The sequence below is a fragment of the Uloborus diversus genome, chromosome 6 (assembly GCF_026930045.1).
Source record: "Uloborus diversus isolate 005 chromosome 6, Udiv.v.3.1, whole genome shotgun sequence".
Taxonomy (NCBI): Eukaryota; Metazoa; Arthropoda; class Arachnida; order Araneae; family Uloboridae; genus Uloborus; species Uloborus diversus.
Window position 1 is genome coordinate 9,752,616 of NC_072736.1, and position 22,042 is coordinate 9,774,657.

Below are 22,042 nucleotides of genomic sequence, written 5' to 3' on the forward strand. Positions count from 1 at the left end.
TCCGATTTTACGTCCCCCGAATCAACATTTTCCTCGCGTTTTACTATTTTTATCATTAGGTCCCAGTTTTTCCGTGTACTAATAATAATAATTTAATGTACTAACAATATTAATTTAACCCGGATGGAAAGTTTGTTATTTATGAATTTCCCGCATTTTACGTTTTCCCTTGGCAGTTAAAAAAAAAGAAAAACAAATGTTTTAAAATTAAGCAACGTGTTTCCTTCTGTGCATTTTTAAACTCAATCCACTCTGTTGAAAGTTAATCCATGAAAACAGAAATGCTACTGCTCCATCCGTAGCCGACCTTGTGGACCCTTCAGCTGCCAATGAAGATGAACAAGAAGAGGAAACACAACTCCTCTCTGCTCTCCATACTGCATTTAAGAGCTTACTAATAGTGAAAAACTATTTTCTTTATCATAAGGACCAGGAAAAAAACTTTGTAAAGTATTTCAATCCCGGAAGATGCTGTATTTACTTTGGATTCAATGACTCATTATTACTGACTATTTTTAACTTAAAGGCCCGGATTCGTAACTTAATGTGTTAGAATGATCTAAATTGGTATGTACAATAATGTTCTTTTCGTAAAATATTGCGTTTTTAACTTTTATAAGTGTCAACGTAGCAACCTTTATTATTATTTTTGTTTCCTTATCTGATTTTTGCTGTCTATACAATTCCCATATTTTACGTTTTCCCATATTTTATGTTTTTTTTTTAAATTTGAATTGACGTTTTTCCCGTATTTTTATGTTTGATTCAGGGTACTGAGAAACGTGAAATCATGGTTTCTCTATAGTTCAAATTTGTTTCTAGGCTTAGTGAAAAATATAAATTAAATCAGTTGTATGCCACACGCAAGGTTTATTTATTGCAATTGATGCCCTCGAACAATATTTTCTGGCAATGTTGACAAACTGAGAACAGCTTTATACTAGAATGATTTCGAAAAGGAAACCAGAAATTTCAAATGCTTGATGATTTTCTAATTTCATTGTATTATAAACAGAATGGTTATTTAATTTTTTATATAGAATTCTGTATGAGTTTTAAAAATTCCTTTCTCATATAAATCTTCTTTAAAGCCATACTAAACGGGTCCGAAAATTGTTATTTTCAAGTTACAACTTCATTGCATGTAGAATAATGCTCCGCATTAAGCCATAACAACGTAAATCTGTTTAAAAAAATCCTCTATATTTATTGATGAAAGTTTCAAAAGTCCCAACTTTCGGAAACAGTAAACAAACGTTTTTAGGCTCTCCTGCAAAGTAGTGAAACTGAGATATGTTAGTCTGGAGCATATCAAGTTTGATGACCAATTTCTTTGATAAAAAAGCAATTTAGCCCCGTCATAATGTTACGGGTTATTTTCTAGTTTACAGCAATGGTGTTTGTAAAGAGCGAAAATCAAACAAAACATCTGCCACGACTGCAGTCGCAGGTGGTCACAGCTAAAATGTTGTTGTTTATTTACAGGGAGGATTAAACTATTGATATATGTAAATTTTAGTCCACCGGAAGCCGCCGATAAAAGTATATTCCACAATATTTTTCAATTTATTTTTTAGAAAATAATGTTTTTTTATTTCAGGTAGTTCTCAATTTTCATGAATTTTTAATATTTAACTACGATGTAATACACATCCTATAAGTGTGAGAAACCAATCAGAAATGACTTTTATTAAATTTTAGTCCTCCTTATTGAACGAATGAATTAAAACTGAAGAATAAGGCGTACGTCTGAAAAAAGTAAAAACATAAATGTTCAACAATCTTGACTTATTTTTGTAAAAACGAATTTTTTTTTTTTTTTTTAAACTCTTATGGAGTAAGTTACTACAACTCAAGGGCTAAGTAATTACGGCAAGAAATATTTTTTATCTTAAAACTTAAAAATGGCTATTTTTTCCGCCTTTGAACCACTGTGTGGCGGTGGGAAAATAAAATCAAAGGATGCCAAAACAGTTCAATGAGAACAATGAGCAATGTGATTGCTCAAAAAACTAGGAAAAGATTCATTCAATCTAATGAAATTAATTTTACTTTGAGAAATACTAAGAGAAAGATATGGTACCAGAAGTATATCTGTACATAACTGGAAAATGGTGGACAGTAACCAAGTCAAAAAAAAATGTTTTGTTTATACGGCAAAAATTGTCTTCTTCATTTTCTTTACAACACAAACGAATTCACTGAGAGTACACATACACACACACATCTTATTGAATGTTTTCAATGCAATTATCAAACTAAATTTACCAGCAAGGCTAACAATCACTTCTTGAATGATCCCACTAAGCGAATGCAAGTGCGCACTCCAAAGCTTCCTATAATTCACCATTTTTAAAATTTCTTCCTCAGCAAGTGGCTGAAACGTGAAGAAAAAAAGTTTCACTAAAATGGTGAAAGTAAGAAACAGTACAAAAATTAGATAAATAAGTACCTATGTGATAAAAAGTAAAATAAGAAATAATAACATCAAAAAGCACAAATTGCAGATTACTGCAGACACATGTTTTGCCGTTATAAGGAACGCCTTTTTCAACGCAACACAATTTGCTTTTTGACGTTGTTATTTCTTATAATGCAAAATTCATTCTAACAATGGATTTTTCAACACATTATGGACCAGGGGTTCCATGCAAAACATGTGTCAAAATACATCAAATACACTGCCAGCTCAGTCATTTCGCGCCGAGGACTGCAGTTTTGTGCTTATTAGCACTCATCAGACTGGCATACGAAAGTGACTGAGCTGGAGATGGAAAACCTCTGAAGGAAGCCAAGAGTGCCAAACAAACTGGTAGCTAATATAGAATTAGCGCAGACCAGACGAGTGACAGAAGCAATGGTACGGTTCAACTGGAGGATTGAAGGCAAGGCATGGTATATTCTATATTAGCTACCAGTTTGTTTGGCACTCTTGGCTTCCTTAAGAGGTTTTCCATCTCCAGCTCAATCACTTTCCTATGCTGGGCTGATGAGTGCTAATAAGCATGAAACTGCAGTCCTCGGCTGGAAATGACTGAGCTGGTGGTGTATTTCATGTATTTCTGCTTTAGCCCTTGCTATTGGGTGGTAATTTACTGAATATATGTCAAAATAATCAAACAACATTAACTTAAGGCTTTGAACTTAGAACTGATAAACTCGTGAAATATGTAAGACATGGCATGAGAGTTACCAATGCACAAAACCCAATGAAGTCCTTTGACAAAAGGAGAAACTCAGGAGGTTTCTCACGACCCATCCATAGTGTGTTAAGTCTTAATCATAGATGAACATTTAACAGTGATAATTCATGTTAACTAATGACATTTCATCTTTCAGAGTATAATTTATGAGTGAAATAATTTAATCACCTCTCTTGTTTGCAAGGGCAAAGGTAAAGGCAAAAGTTCTGAAAGTATGGTGAGTCCTGTCATAAAATTGCTTGGTGATAACTTAGTATACTTTAAGATTTCTTGAACCATTTCTGTCCATAAACTTTTGCTCAGAGCTATAAAAATCAAAGATAAATATAAATAAGGTTTGTTTGTTTGTTTGTTAAAAAATCTGAGCACGAAGAAATTTATTGAATAAAAAGTTTCAAAAGTGAATACAGTAGCAAAGGTATATGTTATCATTTTCAAAAGAAATGAAAATATGAAACAATTAATCATTCATGATTGAAATTAATTTTACCATTTTTTTTTAAATTTATTTCTGAAGCAGATAAAAACAGTATTCAAATTAATTCATTGATGAAATAAATTATTATAGTTTGCACACCTGATGACATGCATCAAAAGTATATGTTAGATTTGAAAGAACACAAAATTTTTCAATGAAATCATTAAGTTTGAAAAGGGCATAAGAGTCATATTTTTCAAATTTCTCCATAAGCATTAAGCAAAATTATTTAACAGAAACTTTTAAATTGAAAAACTATTAGTAACATACTAATGTATTTTTCTTACATCATATTTTTTAAAAACATTCTGGGGTAACTCTAAAAAAATATCAACACATTGCTTCAATAATAATAATAATAATAATAATAATAATAATAATAATAATAATATTAAAATGTGAAAGCTGCCCTTTCAAAAATAAAGTCTTTGGTTTTACAACATACATTCATATTCTAGTGTTCACAGTGGATTAGAATTACTGAAATATTTATTTAAAAAATTTATGATGCAATATGCAATACATTTTCAATTAAAACAATACACAATTATTATGAAACTTCATCTTGTCTTTTATATCTTTAGATTAATGAAAATTATTAGAAAAGGTACATTAAATACAAAGCAAACAATTTTTTTTTTTATTAAAATGAATTTAAATTGTGACACAAACCTTCCTCTGATTCAGCAGATCCTAAGAAAGGCTGAGTATATGTTAAAAGAGCTTCAATAATTTCTGTTTGTACCTGAAAGATGAAAAGAAAAAATCATAATTTTTCAGTAAATAATGCAAATATGATAGTATATAATAGTACAAAAGAAAAAGTAAAAAAAAAAACATTAAGTAACACTTTCTTAATAATCAGAAAAATGGAAATATTTACATTTTGAGCAATTTGATATGAAAATGAAGATGTAGGAATCAAAAGCATCAATGAAAAAACTTTCAACAAGATTGGAACAGCTGTTAGATCCTTAAACTGCAAAATAAAGAATCAAATAAATTAAACTTCGCATCACATATAGCTTAAAAACTATTTAAATACACTAATTTTTGTACATCACAAAAATATCATAATGAAAACATTTGTACTTTTATCATACCCTGATTTTTTATTTATGTATAAATTTTAAACTAAAAAATCGTTTGGCGCAGTATAGCCCTCAAGGGCTCTTGCGCCATTAAAAATAAGTAAACCAACCAACCATCATAATGAAAAAGGTTACACAAATGAAAAATATTCTTATAATTCATTTTAAAAATTTTTTTCCAACAATTCAAATTCTAACATTAATTAAAGTCATAGAAAGGTATGAAATATTTGTTTCTGAAATTAACAACAATTTAACACACACACACACACATATATATATATATATATATATATATATATATATATATATCTTATATATATAAAAATCTCGTGTCACGATGTTTGTTCGGGGTAAACTCCGAAACTACTGAATCGATTTTTATCAAATTCCATACGTATCCGTAATTTGGTCCAACTTAAAAGATAGGATGGTTTTTATAATTTTTTACTGCGAATAAAATGTTTATTTTACATTAATAGTGTGTAATAATTGTTTAGTTCTATAAATTCTTAATAGATGGCGGTGTAAGTTAATTAATCGATACACCGTTATCATCGTTTGACATCTACACTGTAAAAAATGCCGTAACGTTCCTGATTATTTAAAAAGAATGTTTCTGGATTTTACAGGTTTTTATCCACTTCCTGAAAAAACTAAGTACATTCTTCAAAAGTTTCCTGAATTGCTACGAGTTTCACAAATGCAGACTTCTAACCGTTGTGAAAAATATTTCACACCACCAGTATAAAGATTAGCTGGGCCTATTTAATAAGTGTATCGGCTTCGTGATTAATAACGATCCGCCGATATTGGGTAAACTCCCAAAGCGGGCGAGTATGTTTTTGGGTTCCTTTGCTTTGCCGGAATTGACAGGCGAGTTAGATGTGGCTAATGCTTTCAGAAGCTTCTTGGCGTAGCAAGAAGATGCCAAGCAGTTATTATAAAAGAGCTTAAGTTTTATGTGAAAGGGTCAGACACACGGTTGGCATTATAAGCGGGAAAGACTTTGAATAATTCAGAAATATTCCAGGATAATTTGTAGAAGATTACTGAATTTAAGCGGATAAGATTTCGTTTTTTTTTTCTTTTGCTAGATTTTTCTTACATCATTAAGTATCATGTATGTTAAATCATCCTCAAAAAATTTTACTCTTGAGTTGATGAAAATTTACAAATAATACCATGTTACGGATATCGATGGTTATCAATAGTATCGCAGTAGAAACGATGATAATAGAGGCCACATTTTTCAATGTAAATGTCAAATTCTACAAATCAAGTTGAAATTGATAAACATCGGGTAGTTCCATACTCACCACTGCTTTTAAAAATGTATGAGGCTCATATTAATGTCGAAATTTGCAATTCCCAGAAATCAACTAAGCATTTTTCCAAATACGTTATTAAAGTTCCTTATTAGGTCGCATTTGAAGTACGAAAAATAGGCTAAAATGACGAAATAACAAGATAAGAAATGAGAAGATATATAAGCAGCAAAGAGAAACTATCGGGAATAATTTAGTTTCCCTATCCACGAAAGAGACCCATTTGTCCAGCATCTTGCAGTACATCTCGAAAACGGTCAAGGAGTATATTTTTCAAAAATAAATCTTCTACACAGAGCATTTGAGCCACTTAAAACGACACTGATCCTTTTGCATAGTGCCAAAAATCTTATGTGGTCAGCCGATTCGCAAACATAAAGTTATACATCAATGTTCCATGCTATTTTAAATGCACTGTAAAAATTACGAAATGTCACTGATTATTTCCGCGGAACATGTCAGTTTTCTTAGGTTCTCAACAATTTCCTGTGAAAATCAAATATCTGTGTCAAAACGTTTACTGAATTGCTACAAGTGTCATGTCTAACTGCTGTGAAAAATATTTTAACTCCCAGTTTAAAGATTTACTGAGCGTATTTATTAAGCGTATCAACCTCTGTTTGATTACATTCCGTCTAAATGGGATAAGCTCTCTGGTCGAGTGGATGAGCCTCGGGATTTAATAGCTTTGCAGGTGAGGAAAGGTCATTGTATATGCTTGCAATTCTTTCTTAGCTTTTGCTATGTATGCAGAAATGCCTTTGAATCTTTCTTGCAAAAGTAAGAAGGTGGCATAACGACAAACAGTATTCGTCAATTGTTTCAAGTAATATTGACAACATAATCTCCAACACAATCATCATTTCTGAGGGAAAACTATATACAATCTATGTATGAAAAGGTACTTCATAGAGCTAATCAAACACAACAATGTCCAAATCTAGATTTTACACCAGAGATTTATAATGAAGCTTTAGGGCTGATTGAAGACTTATGCATTTTAATTTCAAATTTGTTTTAAAGTCATTATGGTGTGTTATCACCTGATCAATTGGCGACCGACTTTGTTAACACTTATTTGTAACGAGAAAAGTGCAATGACGCTGTCTTAGCCACAATCATTGCGACAAATAAGCCAACTAACAGTTGTATAAAAATATTCGCAATCAGGTTGTGCAGTTCGTTGTTATGAACAAGGCAATACAGTTTTTGATGGAAAAAAAGAGGTATACATTCTAACAAAATTTTTAAACTATCAGGATGTACTAAGAATGTCAATGTATGACTTCTGGTTAAAAAATTGGTTCACCAATTGTTCATTTCACAGTTTAAACCAACTTAGAATATGCAACGGTACACGTTTATTCATCAAAAATCAACAATTTTGACGGGAAAGTTTTAAAGGGAATTTTTCGTGTTGCCATGTACTTCCATTAATAGCGTCATAATTTTCAAACACACTTAGAAGGCTTCAACTTTCAAAGCGTTTACCTTTTTCAATCACCCTAAAAAGATATTAAGAGAAAACAATGTCTATTTGCGGTTTGGACTTGATATATATATATATATATATATATATATATATATATATATCTCCTGGGAAAACTATCTATCGCCAATTCACGAGTGGGAAAGTTATCATACCTATTCGAATTAGTAAAAGACAGGTTAAGCAAGAATTTTGTGCACAACTTAGTGCTTAGATAGTTTTAAATTTTCAAATAATAGAAACAGTAGTTTGAAATAAATGTTATCTACTTCATTTTTTAAAATTAATTTTTAAATTTAGTTATTGTTTTTGTAAAAAAGCCATTGATTACGAACAGTAGATAAAGCTGAGATAGATAAAATGTAGAATACATTCTAAAACTGTATGTTGGTTTATGCTAAATTTCTACGTTCCGATATTTTACAATCAGTTTCAATATTTACTGTTAATTTCAATTAATTCTGTATGTTTGGCCGAAGTCGTACTTACAAAATTTACTAAGCGTAGGTTTAGTAAGTCATTTAATAAGTACTTACTTCAGCCTAACGCGCTCATTATCAACCTCCTATGTTTTGAAATCGGCTAAACAATTTTAAACTTTTTTAAAAATATTAATTTGATTGTATCAAAATAATGAGTAAAAGATTCTTTTAATCCAACTACTGCGCCACAGCAACGCGTGGCTGGGTCAGCTAGTATATATATGAAAACCTAGCCGCCAGGTCTTGATTTCATATGATGAGGATTTTTAAGGGTTGTCTTTTCTATCATAAATTGGGATTTTCAACTATATATCACTTTATTTATTTAGACGAGAATACTGAACATCATGAATCAGAAAAATTCCAAGTGTGAGAGAATAACATTTTTGATGAAAAACAAAAAATATAGTGATTACAGTGAAATTATTTTCATTAAAACTGATTTTTTTCCCTCTGTATTTCATTGTCAACAAATAAAATATGAAAAACAAAATAGAAAAATACTTTACTTTTCAATTTGTATACTATTTTTAGCTTTGCAATGGATAGACCTTTTTATGTCAACCAAGCTTTCGGACTTCCTACTCAAAATGAAGTTTCTGGGAATTATGTATGATTTCATTAGTTTAACTGATGAGTACTTTCAAGATACAGAACTATAGAAAACTATTAATTTGAATATTTTTCATGCATTTGATTAAAATGATTTAAGTTTAAGTGTTGTGACAGAATGCATGAGATGGTAACACAAGATTTTTCTTAAATACTAGAGGATCCGACAGACGTTGTTCTGTTCAAACTTTGTGAATTGAAAAGTTAAAAAATTTCAATAAACTATCAAGTGTTTGAACCGTTCTGTTGAAAAAATAAGTTAAAAAAAATGGTTTAAGCTGCTATGGTGTCAGAATGTGCATATTTATTGCAACTTGATTTATCTAATACCCACTAAGTAGTTGTTTTGTTAACTATTTTCTCTCCCGTACTTGATGCTTTTTTCCTTCAGCCATACTCAAAGGATAAAAAGCGTCCTCAGATATTAAGTGTAAAAATCTAACTACCCATCTAGAACAAGCGGGAAATCCCGCTGCAACATCCCCCATATGAAAAAGAATAAAGCAATCGAAAGGATATCGTTTAGAAAAATGATAAAGGTAAAAACAGTTCTCTGAATAAGCGAAAATCACTCATCCCTATCCTCCCCCCCCCCTCCCGATGTAAAATAAACACATTCTTCAACTAAAATGACTAAAAACTCTTTAAAAACGAAAAAGAATTCTTTGCAATTTGAAATATTTTGCAAAAAAAATAAAAAAATAAATAAATTACATTAACAGTAGCTTTAAAATGTAAACAAATGATCACGCAACTCTATTATTTATAGCCAAAGTCATTAAGCCACCACGTTACTGTAACCCAGCCGATCAGTGAGCGAAGCCAACTCCGACCAATTAGTTGTCCGATCTTTTGAACGAAAACTTTTTAACCTTCATATATTGCCCAATTTGTTCTTTCCACCAAAGATAAAATCTTCCGCTGCACTGATCTTTTGTGTACAGAACTACCCTGTTGTAATTTATCTGGCCGAAAATAAAATTTGTTTCGTCTTTAAATTCCATCATCTTTTCTTTTAATAATGTACTGATTAGTTCGATAATTCTTAGAGTATTCTTGACATTGATGCCAAAACTCAGGTGGATTTCAGCAGAGAAACAAATGTTGCTAGGTACGGTACTTTCTGATCATTTGTTTAGTAAAACCTAAAGCACTGATCCGGTCATATGGTTCAATTACAACGACAGAACACACGTTTTGCGTGAATCTTCCAGTACTTTACTTTAAAATATATCATGGGAACTAAAATCGTTGCTTTTAAGAAATGAAGGCTTCACTCTCTCTCTATATATGTTTTATCTTTTCTCAATTGACATATTACAGTAGGAAATTTCATTACAAAAAGCAGAGCTGGCTTTCTTATTGTCCTTTGGCAACGGGTTAAATATTTATTTCAGTTCTCGCTCAACAATAGGTTAAAATAAATATTACCATTTGGGAGACATAACCATCCAATGTTTAAATTAATGATTAATTAACAAAAACGTTTCCGATTCGATCCATCGTGCTTCGAAACCATGCTTGCCACAACTTAATTACACACAAAAAATTTTATCAAAATCGGTCCAGCAGTTTAAAAGCCTTATTGTGACAAACGTCCGCACAGAAGATTTTTATATATTAAGATTTATTAAAATAAAAGTGACCATATTTTAAATGAAGTTAAAAAATATTATTGCACTTGGCTGATATTAAGGTACTGAACAAAGTATAAAAAGTGAAATTTACAAAATTAGTATAAAACAAATGATTTTGTAAAAGTCGTCGTTTTCGTGGAATTGCCCAACACATGACTTAATGTCTTTTCTTCACTAGGGAATAAAACAATGTTTGAGGTAACAAAGCTACAGTTAGGGCAAATCTAACCTGACAAAATTGTAATGCTGTGATTAGGATTTGCGAAGCCTTCAGAATGCAACCAGGTTTGGTTAGGTTTACCTCAACAATAGTAATAATATTAAAAAAAGATTATTTTATAACCAGCTTGAAGAGAATAAATCATAATTTAAAAATAAGTTACAGTGATACATTAAATAAAAAAAGCTTACTTTAAAGAATCATATAAACAGTTGAGAATTATCAAATGCTTGAGGTAATTTAAATAATAAAAAAACGTTTCAATTTTTCCAAATAAAAAAAATGCAGTGATGCATTAAATGAAAAAGGTTACTTTAAGAACCATATAAACAGTTGAGTATTATCAAATGATTGAGATAATTTAAATTATAAATGAATTTTTTATAATTTTCTTAAAAATAAAAACATTGTAGTGATGCATTAAACAAAAAATAATGTTCAAATAATCATATAAACAATTGAAAATTTTTAAATTATAGAGATCATATAAACAATAAAATTCTCTGTACCATTATTTACTATAACATGCAAATCCATGAGATAAAAAATAACATTTTTAATATCATGTACCTCAGTGCCTCGACCGAGAATAAGATGCGCTAAAATGGCTCGTAAAATACTGATTGAAGGCTTGACGATGGCAACTACCAAAACACCTTGCAATCCCACCAAAGCAGGAGACTGATGAGAAGGCTTTAAATATGTATCACAAATATTCTAGTGGAGAAAAAAAACACCTTCATTTCACAAGCAAAAATGTGTAATCATAGCATTAAAAACAAAATGGCTTCATGTGAATATGGAAATAGTGTAGTGTGACACATTTCCAAAAACATACCTAAATATAAAAATTACAAATGATTATCAAAATGTAAAGTTTTTGTCTGCAAAAATTTAATTACATTAACTCATATTTATTTCCAAAATTAAGTGAGAGTAAAATTCCATTGCACGTTTTGAGAAAAAAAAGAAAATGTCATTTTCTTCTAATGAACTTGGTAAAAATGTAAATAAAAACATGATGTACAAAATATTGGGCAACAGTGAATCATTATGAATTTTTTTGCATTGTACTATCATTTTGTTATTATTTATGTATTTGTACTGGGCCTTCAACATTTGCTTTCAAAACAAATAGTTTATTTATTTGTTTTAACATTATAAATGTGCTTAGAATCTTGTAAGTAAGAAATAAAATACTTATGAAGGGATTAAATTATAGATTATACCAATCCTGATCCAGCTTTTTTAGACCCAAAAAGTTAAAATAGAAGTAGTAAGATAGTGTTCTGTTAGTAATATTCTCTGAAAATTGACATTCAAAATTTTAGTTTCTTCCAAAAGTTATTAATTAATTTATTTTTTAAGTAGAAATCCAAGTTTTACTGCAATTGAAACTTTGTCCTACAATTTACATCAAGCACTGTGTTTTTCACTAGAAACACAGAATAATCTAAATCAATTTAAAAACAACAACACAAAAATGAATGCTACTCACTTGCAAAATTCCCTTCAAGCTATCCGTCCCGTCATTTGAAAACGCTTGAATGATAGCATACATGTACTTCAGTTCAGCATTCTCCTCAAGTGTAGAACCTAATTGGGTAATGAAAAAGTCAGAAACTCACCTTTCCATATGACGACACTACACAGTACAGCTCTAAATGTGGAAGCATTTTGGTCTTGCCTTTATTTAACTTTCATGCCCACAGAGTGGTCTAGTGGTTAAGACGCTGGCCTCTCACGCCCAAAGGCGCAGGATCAAACCTGGATCCCGTTGGTGGTTTTTTCAAGATGCAGAAAATTGACACCATCCATGTTGTATGATTATGTGGCATGTAAAAGATCCCTCGAGTAACTCATTTGGTATGAAGTATCTCTAAGCAAAATTTAATTCCTAATGCAGATTTGCATCAAATAGAGCCCAGGAGCCTCTATCTAGTGAAGAAACTGGACGTCAAAATTCTTGTGGCAATGGCATCCCACCAATAGTAGGGCTACCTAAAAAAGTGGATGCCATGGATCCGCACTAGGTCTGCAAAAGGCAGTGTCTCTACCGAAGAAAAATTTCACGGTTTATTTATTTATTTTTTTAAACCATACAATGCAGCCCTACATGAATTTAATAACTAGTTAATTATAGTAAGATTATTTAAATTTATATTCATTAAATAATTTTCCCCTTCATGAATGCCAGTGCGGGGGAACACGTCAGCTAAAATATTGCCTCATTCTACCTTAATTGCCCTTGTATCACTCACAGCAATCTATGACAAACTGGACCAAAAGCAATCTGGCTCTGGAGAATCCAAAATCCAGGCAATCATCATAACATAAGTAATAAGCAAAATACTTAAATAAGCATACTTAATGTTCATTACGATAAAAATCATGTTCTATTATAAAATTATAAAGCATTGCTACAGGACATCAGAAACTATGTAAATAATTCAGTAAGTTACCGCCCTATAGCCGGGGCTAAGGCAGAAATACATGAATTGTGCTAATTCTATATTAGCTACCAGTTTGTTTGGCACTCTTGGCTTCCTTAAGAGGTTTTCCACCTCCAGCTCAGTTAGTCTTATGCCGGGCTGATGAGTGCTAATAAGCACGAAACTGCAGTCCTCGACTGGAATTGACTGAGCTGGCGGTGTATTTCATGTATGTAAATAATTGTTCACAGGTGAATTCCAGCGGTAACGGAAGGACAGTTTTTACAAAAAAAATCGATGGATTTCTGTCTGTGAGCATATCAAAATACATATTTTTACAAAAACTGATGCCTAGACTTTTATACTCATCATAGTAAGTTGCTATAAAAGCCAAAGCCAAGAATTTTTCGTTAGTAACTTTTTTAAAAATCAATTTTTAAAAATCGGTAACGGAAGGACATTTTTGGGACATGATTTTCAAGCTATCATGTTCTCCCCAAAAGTTCAGCTAAACTATAAAGGGAAAATTCTATAAAAATTAGAGCACATGCAGGAGTGTTCAGTCATTACAATTCCACCTCTACTTTTAAAAAATAATTATTTTAAGCATATAAATTATGTATTTGTTAAGGGTAACGGAAGGACAGTAACGGAAGGACAAGAAGTCCAAAGCAAGTAAATTTTGTAAATTTCAACTAAAAACATTTATTCAGCTACTACAGCAGTCTGAAACAATGATATCTAATACCTGAGCCATGTTTACAATTCTGAATTCTTTAAATACACAATAATTTTATCCGATTCCATAGAACATTTACCTTCTTTCTCAGGAAATACAAAGATCATTCCTACATTATTATGCATTCTCAAACAAGCTATTTCTATTCCTTTATCTTCTACATGAAGCACCTGTCCAATATTGACTTTTGTTAATTTATTTCCCTTCCATCCAACTAACAAAACTTGTCCAAATGTTAATAAATCATTTGGCATATTCTTTATGATTTGGTGTTTTTAATTCAGCTGTATCTTCATTTTTAACATTATTTATAACTGTCCTCAGTCTTTTGACATTGAAGTGAAATCTCCTTCGATTTGTTGAAGTACTTACTATATTCAATAACATAACTGGTTACAGAGTTCAAATAGTGCATATTTTGTGTGTCAGGATGAGAATGTATATTACTCAATCTTTGTGAAAGTTGATCTTTAAATTTACTGATCTCTTCGTACTACGTTAAATACGTTATAAACCAGCGCGCCCAACATTTCTTTCTTGTGACTTGTGGCAACAAATCGGAAAGCAATTTCAATATTGTGTTGTTCCAATATAAATTTCAAGTTTGTAAGCAAATGTTTCTGCTTGAATTGCCTTGTCATATCACAAAGATGTCATACCAAAATGATTTTCACATGCTTAGGAATTTTTGAGTGTAGTTTTCATGATTTTCATCACATACAATGAAAGAAAAAAAAATCACAAAATATTTTTGTAAAAATTTGAATAAAAGCTTATTTTTTAAATAAAAGCACTTATAATTTTTGTTCAAATATTACTTATATATGTTTTAAATGTGACTACTAACTTTAAACAATAGTTAGCTTTCTACTACCCCCCCCCCCCCCCTCTTCTTAATTATTACCCTGTATCAGCTTATACATAAATGTCCTTCTGCTACTGTACTTTTTCATCCTTCCCTTACATTAAAAACCACATAAATTAAATATCTATTAAAATTTTACCTATGCCTCCTTAACAAGGGGCGAAATTCTGATTTGCATAAAAAAACATTAGTTTCTATACCCCATAGGTTCTTGGTGAACTAATTGAGATGTAGTATTTCGGTAATGGAAGGACATCAAATTGTCACCTAAGTAATGGACCTATTTCATGGTTGCAATAAAAGACATTTGAAATTACTTACCAAAAAGTTTAACTAGACATTCAAAAGATAAAAGTTAACCTAAATATTATTTGCTCATAATACATTTGTGATAATGCATATCACATTTTTTACCCATTTACATTTTTCCCATGTTTTCGGTCATTTTAATCGTTTTCTTCCCCCATTTTGTTGTTTTTTTATTTTCCTGTGCATTCCACGTTTTCCCCGCGTTCCCCCGTTAAATTTCGCGCACTTTACGATAAATATGTGACTTATTCACTTTTCCCATCGTTTAGCTTTTTGACAATTTTTCAAGCGTCGATCCGATTTTTTGCATCTTCTTGTCGGCCATTAAAATGACGTAGCGTCCCCTTCCCTCCGTTGTTTGGGCGCCAAACGCACTCATTGGTTCCCGCGCATCGCCGCGTACCCGGATCTGATCGCTCATTTGCCGATTCATTTTTCCACCCCACTTCACTCTGCTTGCTGCTTCCAGTGCAACCGGACGTGCATCTCGTTGCTCCGTTTTTCTCTCCGATGATGGCGAAAGAGATGGAAGTGTGCACGGCGTCAGGGGACGGCCGTTGCTCTCCGCGATATGGTTAAGACCTCAAGATGAGGTGAAAGTCTTATTTTTTTATATATGTTTTAAATCATAATAATCAAGACCGTTATACTTCGTCGCAGCCGAAGACGAGAGCATAGGTGATCCATCACCTGCGTGAATGATGGCGTCCGATGGCGGCACGCAGAGTGCACCTGAATTGTGCCCTTAAGTAACTACCCTTTCGATGATCAACATAGCATGAGGTGACGACATGGATCCGCAATTACCCCAAAATTACCCTGATTCATTTTTAATCCTGGGACGATCTCAACATTGTCACCATGGAGATTACAGCCAGCGCCATTTTTTTGTCTCAACGTACACTGGTCTGCAACGGACATCTTTAACCTTGATCCATTCCTGAATTACACCCCACCATCTTCATAATGAACTGTCCGTCCTCCGTCCATTACAATTTGAATATTTCACCACCCTCCGAGTGAACTCTCCTTTTTTGATCTTTAACAAACTTAGCATACGCCAGCTCCGTTTTTTTTTTTTTTTTGAACTCTTAAGTCTGTATTCCTCGCATTTGTGTTTTTTTTTGCTAAGTGAGAAATGTTCTGGTGATCACCATGCCAAATTCCTGTCTTCATGTCTGCTCTGAAGTTAACATAGAATAAAGAATGTATGGTAATGAATTTTGTTCTTACTATCGTCTACAAACACACAACCCCTGGGTAAGTCTTTTAAATTTTGTTCTTTGGCATTCAAGGCAGTCGTTGATCTGAGGTTATGCGCGGCTGCGATGCTTCCACTTCCACGGCCTAAAATCGTTTTTTTTTTGGTTTTCGAATAACTTTGCAAAATTAATCGCGCGCATCATGACAACATTTATACAAATTACAGTATGCAACAAAACAGAGATTTTTTGTTCTGTAAAAACATAAAGAAAAAACTTGATTTTGCACTTGATTTTCTGAAAGTCATCAAACTATTTGGGAAAAACGGGTTAAGATTCAAGAAATTAATTTATTTCTGAAGAGAATGGTATGCGGCAAGTGGCAGAATATTAATTTTTAAAATTCAAGTGTCAAGTCTCCTTTTTCCTGGAATTCACCCACATCATTTTGTAACAAAGATTGGGTTCACTGTGTTCTGTTTTCAACGCATGCGATGTTGAAATGAAGCATGGCCATGCAAATGGTTTATCATTTATGAGATCAAAATAGGAAACAAATGTTTCCCATACTTATAGTTACATTCTTTCTATCATAATTTAAGACTATTTTCAAGGTGACTATATGAATAAGCATACAAATTTGATACTGAAAATTATCCAGAAATCCAGAACAACGAGGACTAGATATATGAGGTTCTATTGTATTGAACTTATTAAAAGCAAATTTACACCATATGAATCCTTGAGAAATCTGTAGTTCCAAGGTCCATAAAATTCCAAATACTGACTTTGGAGAAAAATGCTTCTGGAACAAATACTTTACTAGTCTGGTCTGAAACACAAGAATTCAAATAATGGAGTCTGATTCAAATGACATGATTGGAAAATCCATGTTATATATCAACCATAACAAGCCTAATATAAAATGGCTACCAATAGCAAGATCACTCTTACTGGTTCCAAGGGTTTGAGTACATGAGTACATGAAATAATTTGTCCACCCAATTCTAGTCCTGCATGTTTTTATGTATTTTTTTTAACATAATACTAATAACAACAAAAATAAAATAAATAAGTTAATTTTAGAAAATAACAAAAAGATGAGGGGGGGGGGGCAAAGAGAAATTATATTGATGTCTACAAAATTGTTAAGAAAAACCAATATGAATCAAATTGAGACACAACAGCTCAGTAAGTGCTCAAAAAACTGCATTGGATGTTATGTTCATTTTCAACAGTTTGCATTTCTTAATTTGAAGTTTGGATTCATGAAATTTGGATTCCCGATACATAGCAAACATTAGTGGCTATGTATGGGGGATTACTTGAATTATGATTGAATAAAATCAGCATTTTACACTGTATCATTAAAAAACTATAGCCTAATTATTTTTCTCTATTGGTTCTTCTCTCCCACCCAAAAAGTTTTCAGCCCGGTTAACTTATTTTAGCAATTGTTGCCACTTGTTATAAATTGATACGAAGGGGGACCCAAAAAAAAAACGATTTTTGCTCTGAAATATTTATTTGTCAATTTATTGACAAAATTTCTTTAGTCTCCTTCAAAGTATTCACCATTAGAAGCAACACAGCTGTCATTTTTTCCCTCACAGTTCGGAGCTCCTCTGGAGCTCTTCAACTTTGATCACATTCAGTGCCCTCTCCAAAGCAGTTTTGATAGCCTCTAAATTTCATCAAAACGCTTCACTTTCAAAATTTTTTCATCTTGAGGAACAGAAAAAGATCACAGGGGCTAGGTCTGGCAAATACGGGATCAAGGAACGACTAGCCATCCCTGAGAGGCCTAGTAGCGTTTAATAGTGAAGACTGAGTGTCAGGGTCAGAATTAGTGGAGGGAAGGCGGGGGCCACTGTCCCGGAGCCTCCACAACATAGGGGCCCCCACAGTAAAATTTTTACAAAATATCCTAACTTTCACGGGTTGAAAATATCGGATATATACATATATATCAAAATATTTGGATATATATCTACGTATCAGATATTTTCAAAAATATGATGATTTTTTCGAACCCTGATTGGGGTCACCACTCCTTCGTTGCCCCGGGGACTCCACACTTTTAAATCCGGCCCTGTTGAGTGTCCTGGAGCGTTATCATGGTGAAAGAACCATTCACCTGATCGCCTGCATGAGTTCCAACTCACTCCTGTTTCTCCTGAAATTTCGTCAATCGTAAAATGACGATTCTCATTTATTCTTTGGCGGATTTTTTCACCGTTTTCATCATTTCGAGACGCTGAAGGGCGCCCAGAATGAGCATGATCTTCAGCACTCATCTCCCCACGCTTAAATCGCCCAAACCACTCGAAAATTTGTGTACGACTCAAAGTATCATTCTTGAAAATTTGTTTAAGCATCGGCTAAGCTATTCCATTGCCGAATTTTCAAGCAGGAAGCAAAATTTCAAGCAAACTTTTTGTTCTTTTTGATCTGCCTTAATGAGTTTGCAGGCAGAAAGCAATAGCACCTGAGAAAACCAACACTATGATCAGACGTTATCAACTACACTGATGCCGCTTGCACAGCTTCTTTATAAAGGTCTCTACTTGAGCCATCTAGCTGCAGAAAACTCCGCTACATCTGGGATCCGCAGTGGGCTATTAGTTTGGTTTCTTTTTAGGCTCCTCCTCATAACTAAGTAAATATTACATAAAAACATTAGAAGTAAAGAAACAATATGCAAAATGTATATAGATACTGAGGGAAAGGAAATTTCAAATTTTTTTTTACCCCAGATTGATTTGTGTTTGTTATTGACATCTGATTATTTTTATATGCTCTTTTTAAAACAAATGAGTTTGAAAACAAATCTTTAGCATTGTATTTATACAGGCATCAAATAAAAACTACCTGTTGGCACCGTTAAGTACTGCAAAATTCGCAATGCAGTGATCAGTTCTGCTGGTAATTGGGCTGCATCTTCACAGTGAGATTTTAGAACAGTCATCAGTGAAGCCACAGCCTCATGGTTATAACTGGAGATGGAACGAGTAGGGGACATCCATGAACCCAGGTCATGAAGTTTTGGTGTGACCTCTGGAATTAAAATGATTAAATCGTTAATTAATTAAAGAAAAGGAAAGTACAAGAGATATATGAAAAAACTATCAAACAATAGGTTTGAAAAAGTATTGTCTTTAAAAAATGTATTATCACTAAAATTTCAGCATAAATTTGGCTTTTAATTATCTCTAAATGAATTTTGAATTTTTTCTTCATGATGTCTGTGCACGTATTTATGTGTTAAAGTTTGTATGCAACCAAGCATGCATTTTGACAGTGCTCAAATCCATTTCGATAAATCTTGTCATTACGTCTATATTTATGCTTGTATATGTGTCGCGTAACACAAAAACAATTAGTTATAAAAGTTTAAAAATTTCGCAGTATGATTTGTATAATACAGATAAGTTGTGAATCTTCTATTTTTAGTCGAATTGGGTATTCCAAAAAGCAAGTTACGTTCTTTGTGGTTAATCAATGTCACATTATTATTTCCAAGTCATCTCTTAATCCATATTTTTTTAATAGTCGATGAATATTTCGTGCCACTTAAGGAGTGCTGTTGCAACCAACCTCTCAATGCATTTTTTTATTATTTTGCTGCGAAATTAAATGAGTTAGACAGTAGCGAAAAGTTCTCGTTTCAGATTTTAATGAAAATATTTACTTTTTGGAACTAAAAAATGTAACTCAACACATAAAGTAAGCACCTCGAACTAAGCGGAACCTCGAACTTCCGAGACTCGGATTTTTGAGACTCTACTGTAATTCCATGCAAATTTAATTAAAGAATAATAGCTAAATTTTTTTAGGGACTAGGAAAACATCTTTAAAGTAATTAATAAATGAATAAAAAGAATGGAGGAAGGGAAAACACAACCATAAAAAAAAAAACATGAAGACAGAAGCAGGATTCAATTAAAAATTCTGCTTTTTAAAGCTTTAACTAAAAGTTACAGGAACTTCCCTCATTGATTACACTTCAGATTACAAAAAGTGCTGCAAAAATTATTTCTCTAATATTCTTGAAATATAAATTTTCTCTTTCAAATAATTTTGTTGCAAAATAACCAAAAAAAAAAAAAAAAAACCAAAAATTCAATTTAGACTTAAACCTGTTTTTGTGAGGTGGGTTAGGACCTCATAAAAAAAATTGTTTAAACCTCCACAAGTAGCTGTTAAAATAGTTTTCACAACAAAAAGTACAGCTAAATCACATTCATAAAAAAAAATTTAATTTAAAAAAAAGAACTATAAATTTAAAAATTAAAAAAAAAAGGCTTCTTCTGTCTTAGATGAAAACCAAATTTTGATTGCTAATAGAATAACTTTCAGTGAAAAAACAATTCAGTAAATCAATACATTTTTTAACGGAAAACAATTTGTAAAAGTTTCTACACGAACCAGCACGCGTCTTAATTTTTATACAAAAGTCTTTTCAAAAGAAATTTTTTAAAAAGATTATTCAAAATTAATAATTGCTTTAGAATTAAATCTCTAAGATTATACACTTTTTAAAATCACAAAAAATAATAATAATAATAATAATAATCATAACTTTGAATTACACCGTCAAAACAAAATTCACAAGTCTCCAAATAATTTTACCTTGCTGGCTCAAATTATAAAGAGCATCGGAAAATTTCTCTAAAGTTGGTACATTTTCAGAATATTGCACAACAAGCAAAAGTAGTTCTGTCACGTATGCTGTGCAGACAGATTTGCTTTGCTTGATATCAAGTGGTTCATCACCTAAAGGAAAAAAATTGCTTATTCTCAAATGAAAATAAAAGATGTAAACTTTTTCACACAAAAAAAATTGCTTTATTGCAGACATAAAATAATGCAAAAATTAATCATCCATAATTTCTTTTAATTTGAATTCATTACTTGTAAGAATTAAAAATTGGATTTAAAATGGCATTGCCCACTACTTTAAAATAAGCTGGGAAATAATAAGAGCATAGAAATTTTGTTCTAGATTGTGGCAGCAAACAATCCAAGAAATAAAAATGTTCAAAAAAAAAAAACACTGATTTTAAAATATTGATTTTATAATTGAAGCATTGTGTTTCTAACACCACCAGTGTTGTATTGAGGGGGAGGGGATGCTGTCCTCTGAAATACCTGATTGTCATTGCAAAAATTAACACATTTTATATAAATTGGCTTCATGTTGTTGTTTTTTTTTTTTAGTTGCCTACTTTGTGCATTAACCCCTTAACAATTGAATAATTTTCAAGAAAACGGTCATAAAAGTGTCTATTTTTTTATTTAAGAAAATTATATTAAAATAAGTGTATGAACAACATGTGCATTAATTTTTCATTTTCGATATTTTAAATGAAAATTTTTAAAAAATTTAAAATTTTATGAAAAGTCAACAAGCAAGCCCAAGCAAGCAGCAAAAAATTTAAGAAATACATCTTTTAAGCATTAAAAAAGAATTTTATTAATCTTTCGTGTCATATAAGTAAAGATAAGTAAATTTTTCTTGTGTGGTAAATTTCAAAGCATGAGATACAGAAGCCAACGTCACAATCTGGACAGTAGTACCAAAATTCCTTCCTGCATCTCTGCAATTACATTTAAAATCCGCAATTACGTTTAAAATTGACTGGTGCTGCCATCTAGTGTATAAAAAGAGAAATAAAATGCATTCCGGTCAAAAGAAATGAATTGATTTTAATTGTTTCATCGCGTTAATATTGCACACCCCAGCACGGCAATATCACGGGTGCGAGAAATGAAGATCGAAACCTCAGCACGGCATTTTCACGGGAGCGAGCGGGAAGGGGTTAAAGGAGGCCATAAGTAGTCCAAACTGAGTGATTTTCTTTTTTTCTTCACATTACATAAATTTTATCAACATTGACATTTAGATCATAAAATGTTTTCCATCAAGTTTTTTAACTACAGCGCTGAGCATCA

At 31.9% G+C, this 22,042-nt stretch overlaps 1 protein-coding gene across 2 annotated transcripts in view; it reads right to left on the bottom strand.

Moving 5' to 3' along the window:
* The window catches only part of LOC129225271 (protein virilizer homolog), a 95,576-nt gene that overhangs the window by 25,118 nt on the left and 48,416 nt on the right, over positions 1–22,042 (bottom strand). For both annotated transcript variants that reach the window (XM_054859855.1, XM_054859856.1), the window contains exons 19-26: positions 20,720–20,863; positions 18,959–19,144; positions 12,039–12,136; positions 11,111–11,257; positions 4,565–4,660; positions 4,354–4,426; positions 3,372–3,508; positions 2,269–2,377 (exon numbers count right to left, since the gene is read on the bottom strand). In XM_054859855.1, coding sequence (XP_054715830.1) covers positions 2,269–2,377; positions 3,372–3,508; positions 4,354–4,426; positions 4,565–4,660; positions 11,111–11,257; positions 12,039–12,136; positions 18,959–19,144; positions 20,720–20,863 — 990 coding nt within the window. The remainder of the gene's footprint in view (positions 1–2,268; positions 2,378–3,371; positions 3,509–4,353; positions 4,427–4,564; positions 4,661–11,110; positions 11,258–12,038; positions 12,137–18,958; positions 19,145–20,719; positions 20,864–22,042) is intronic.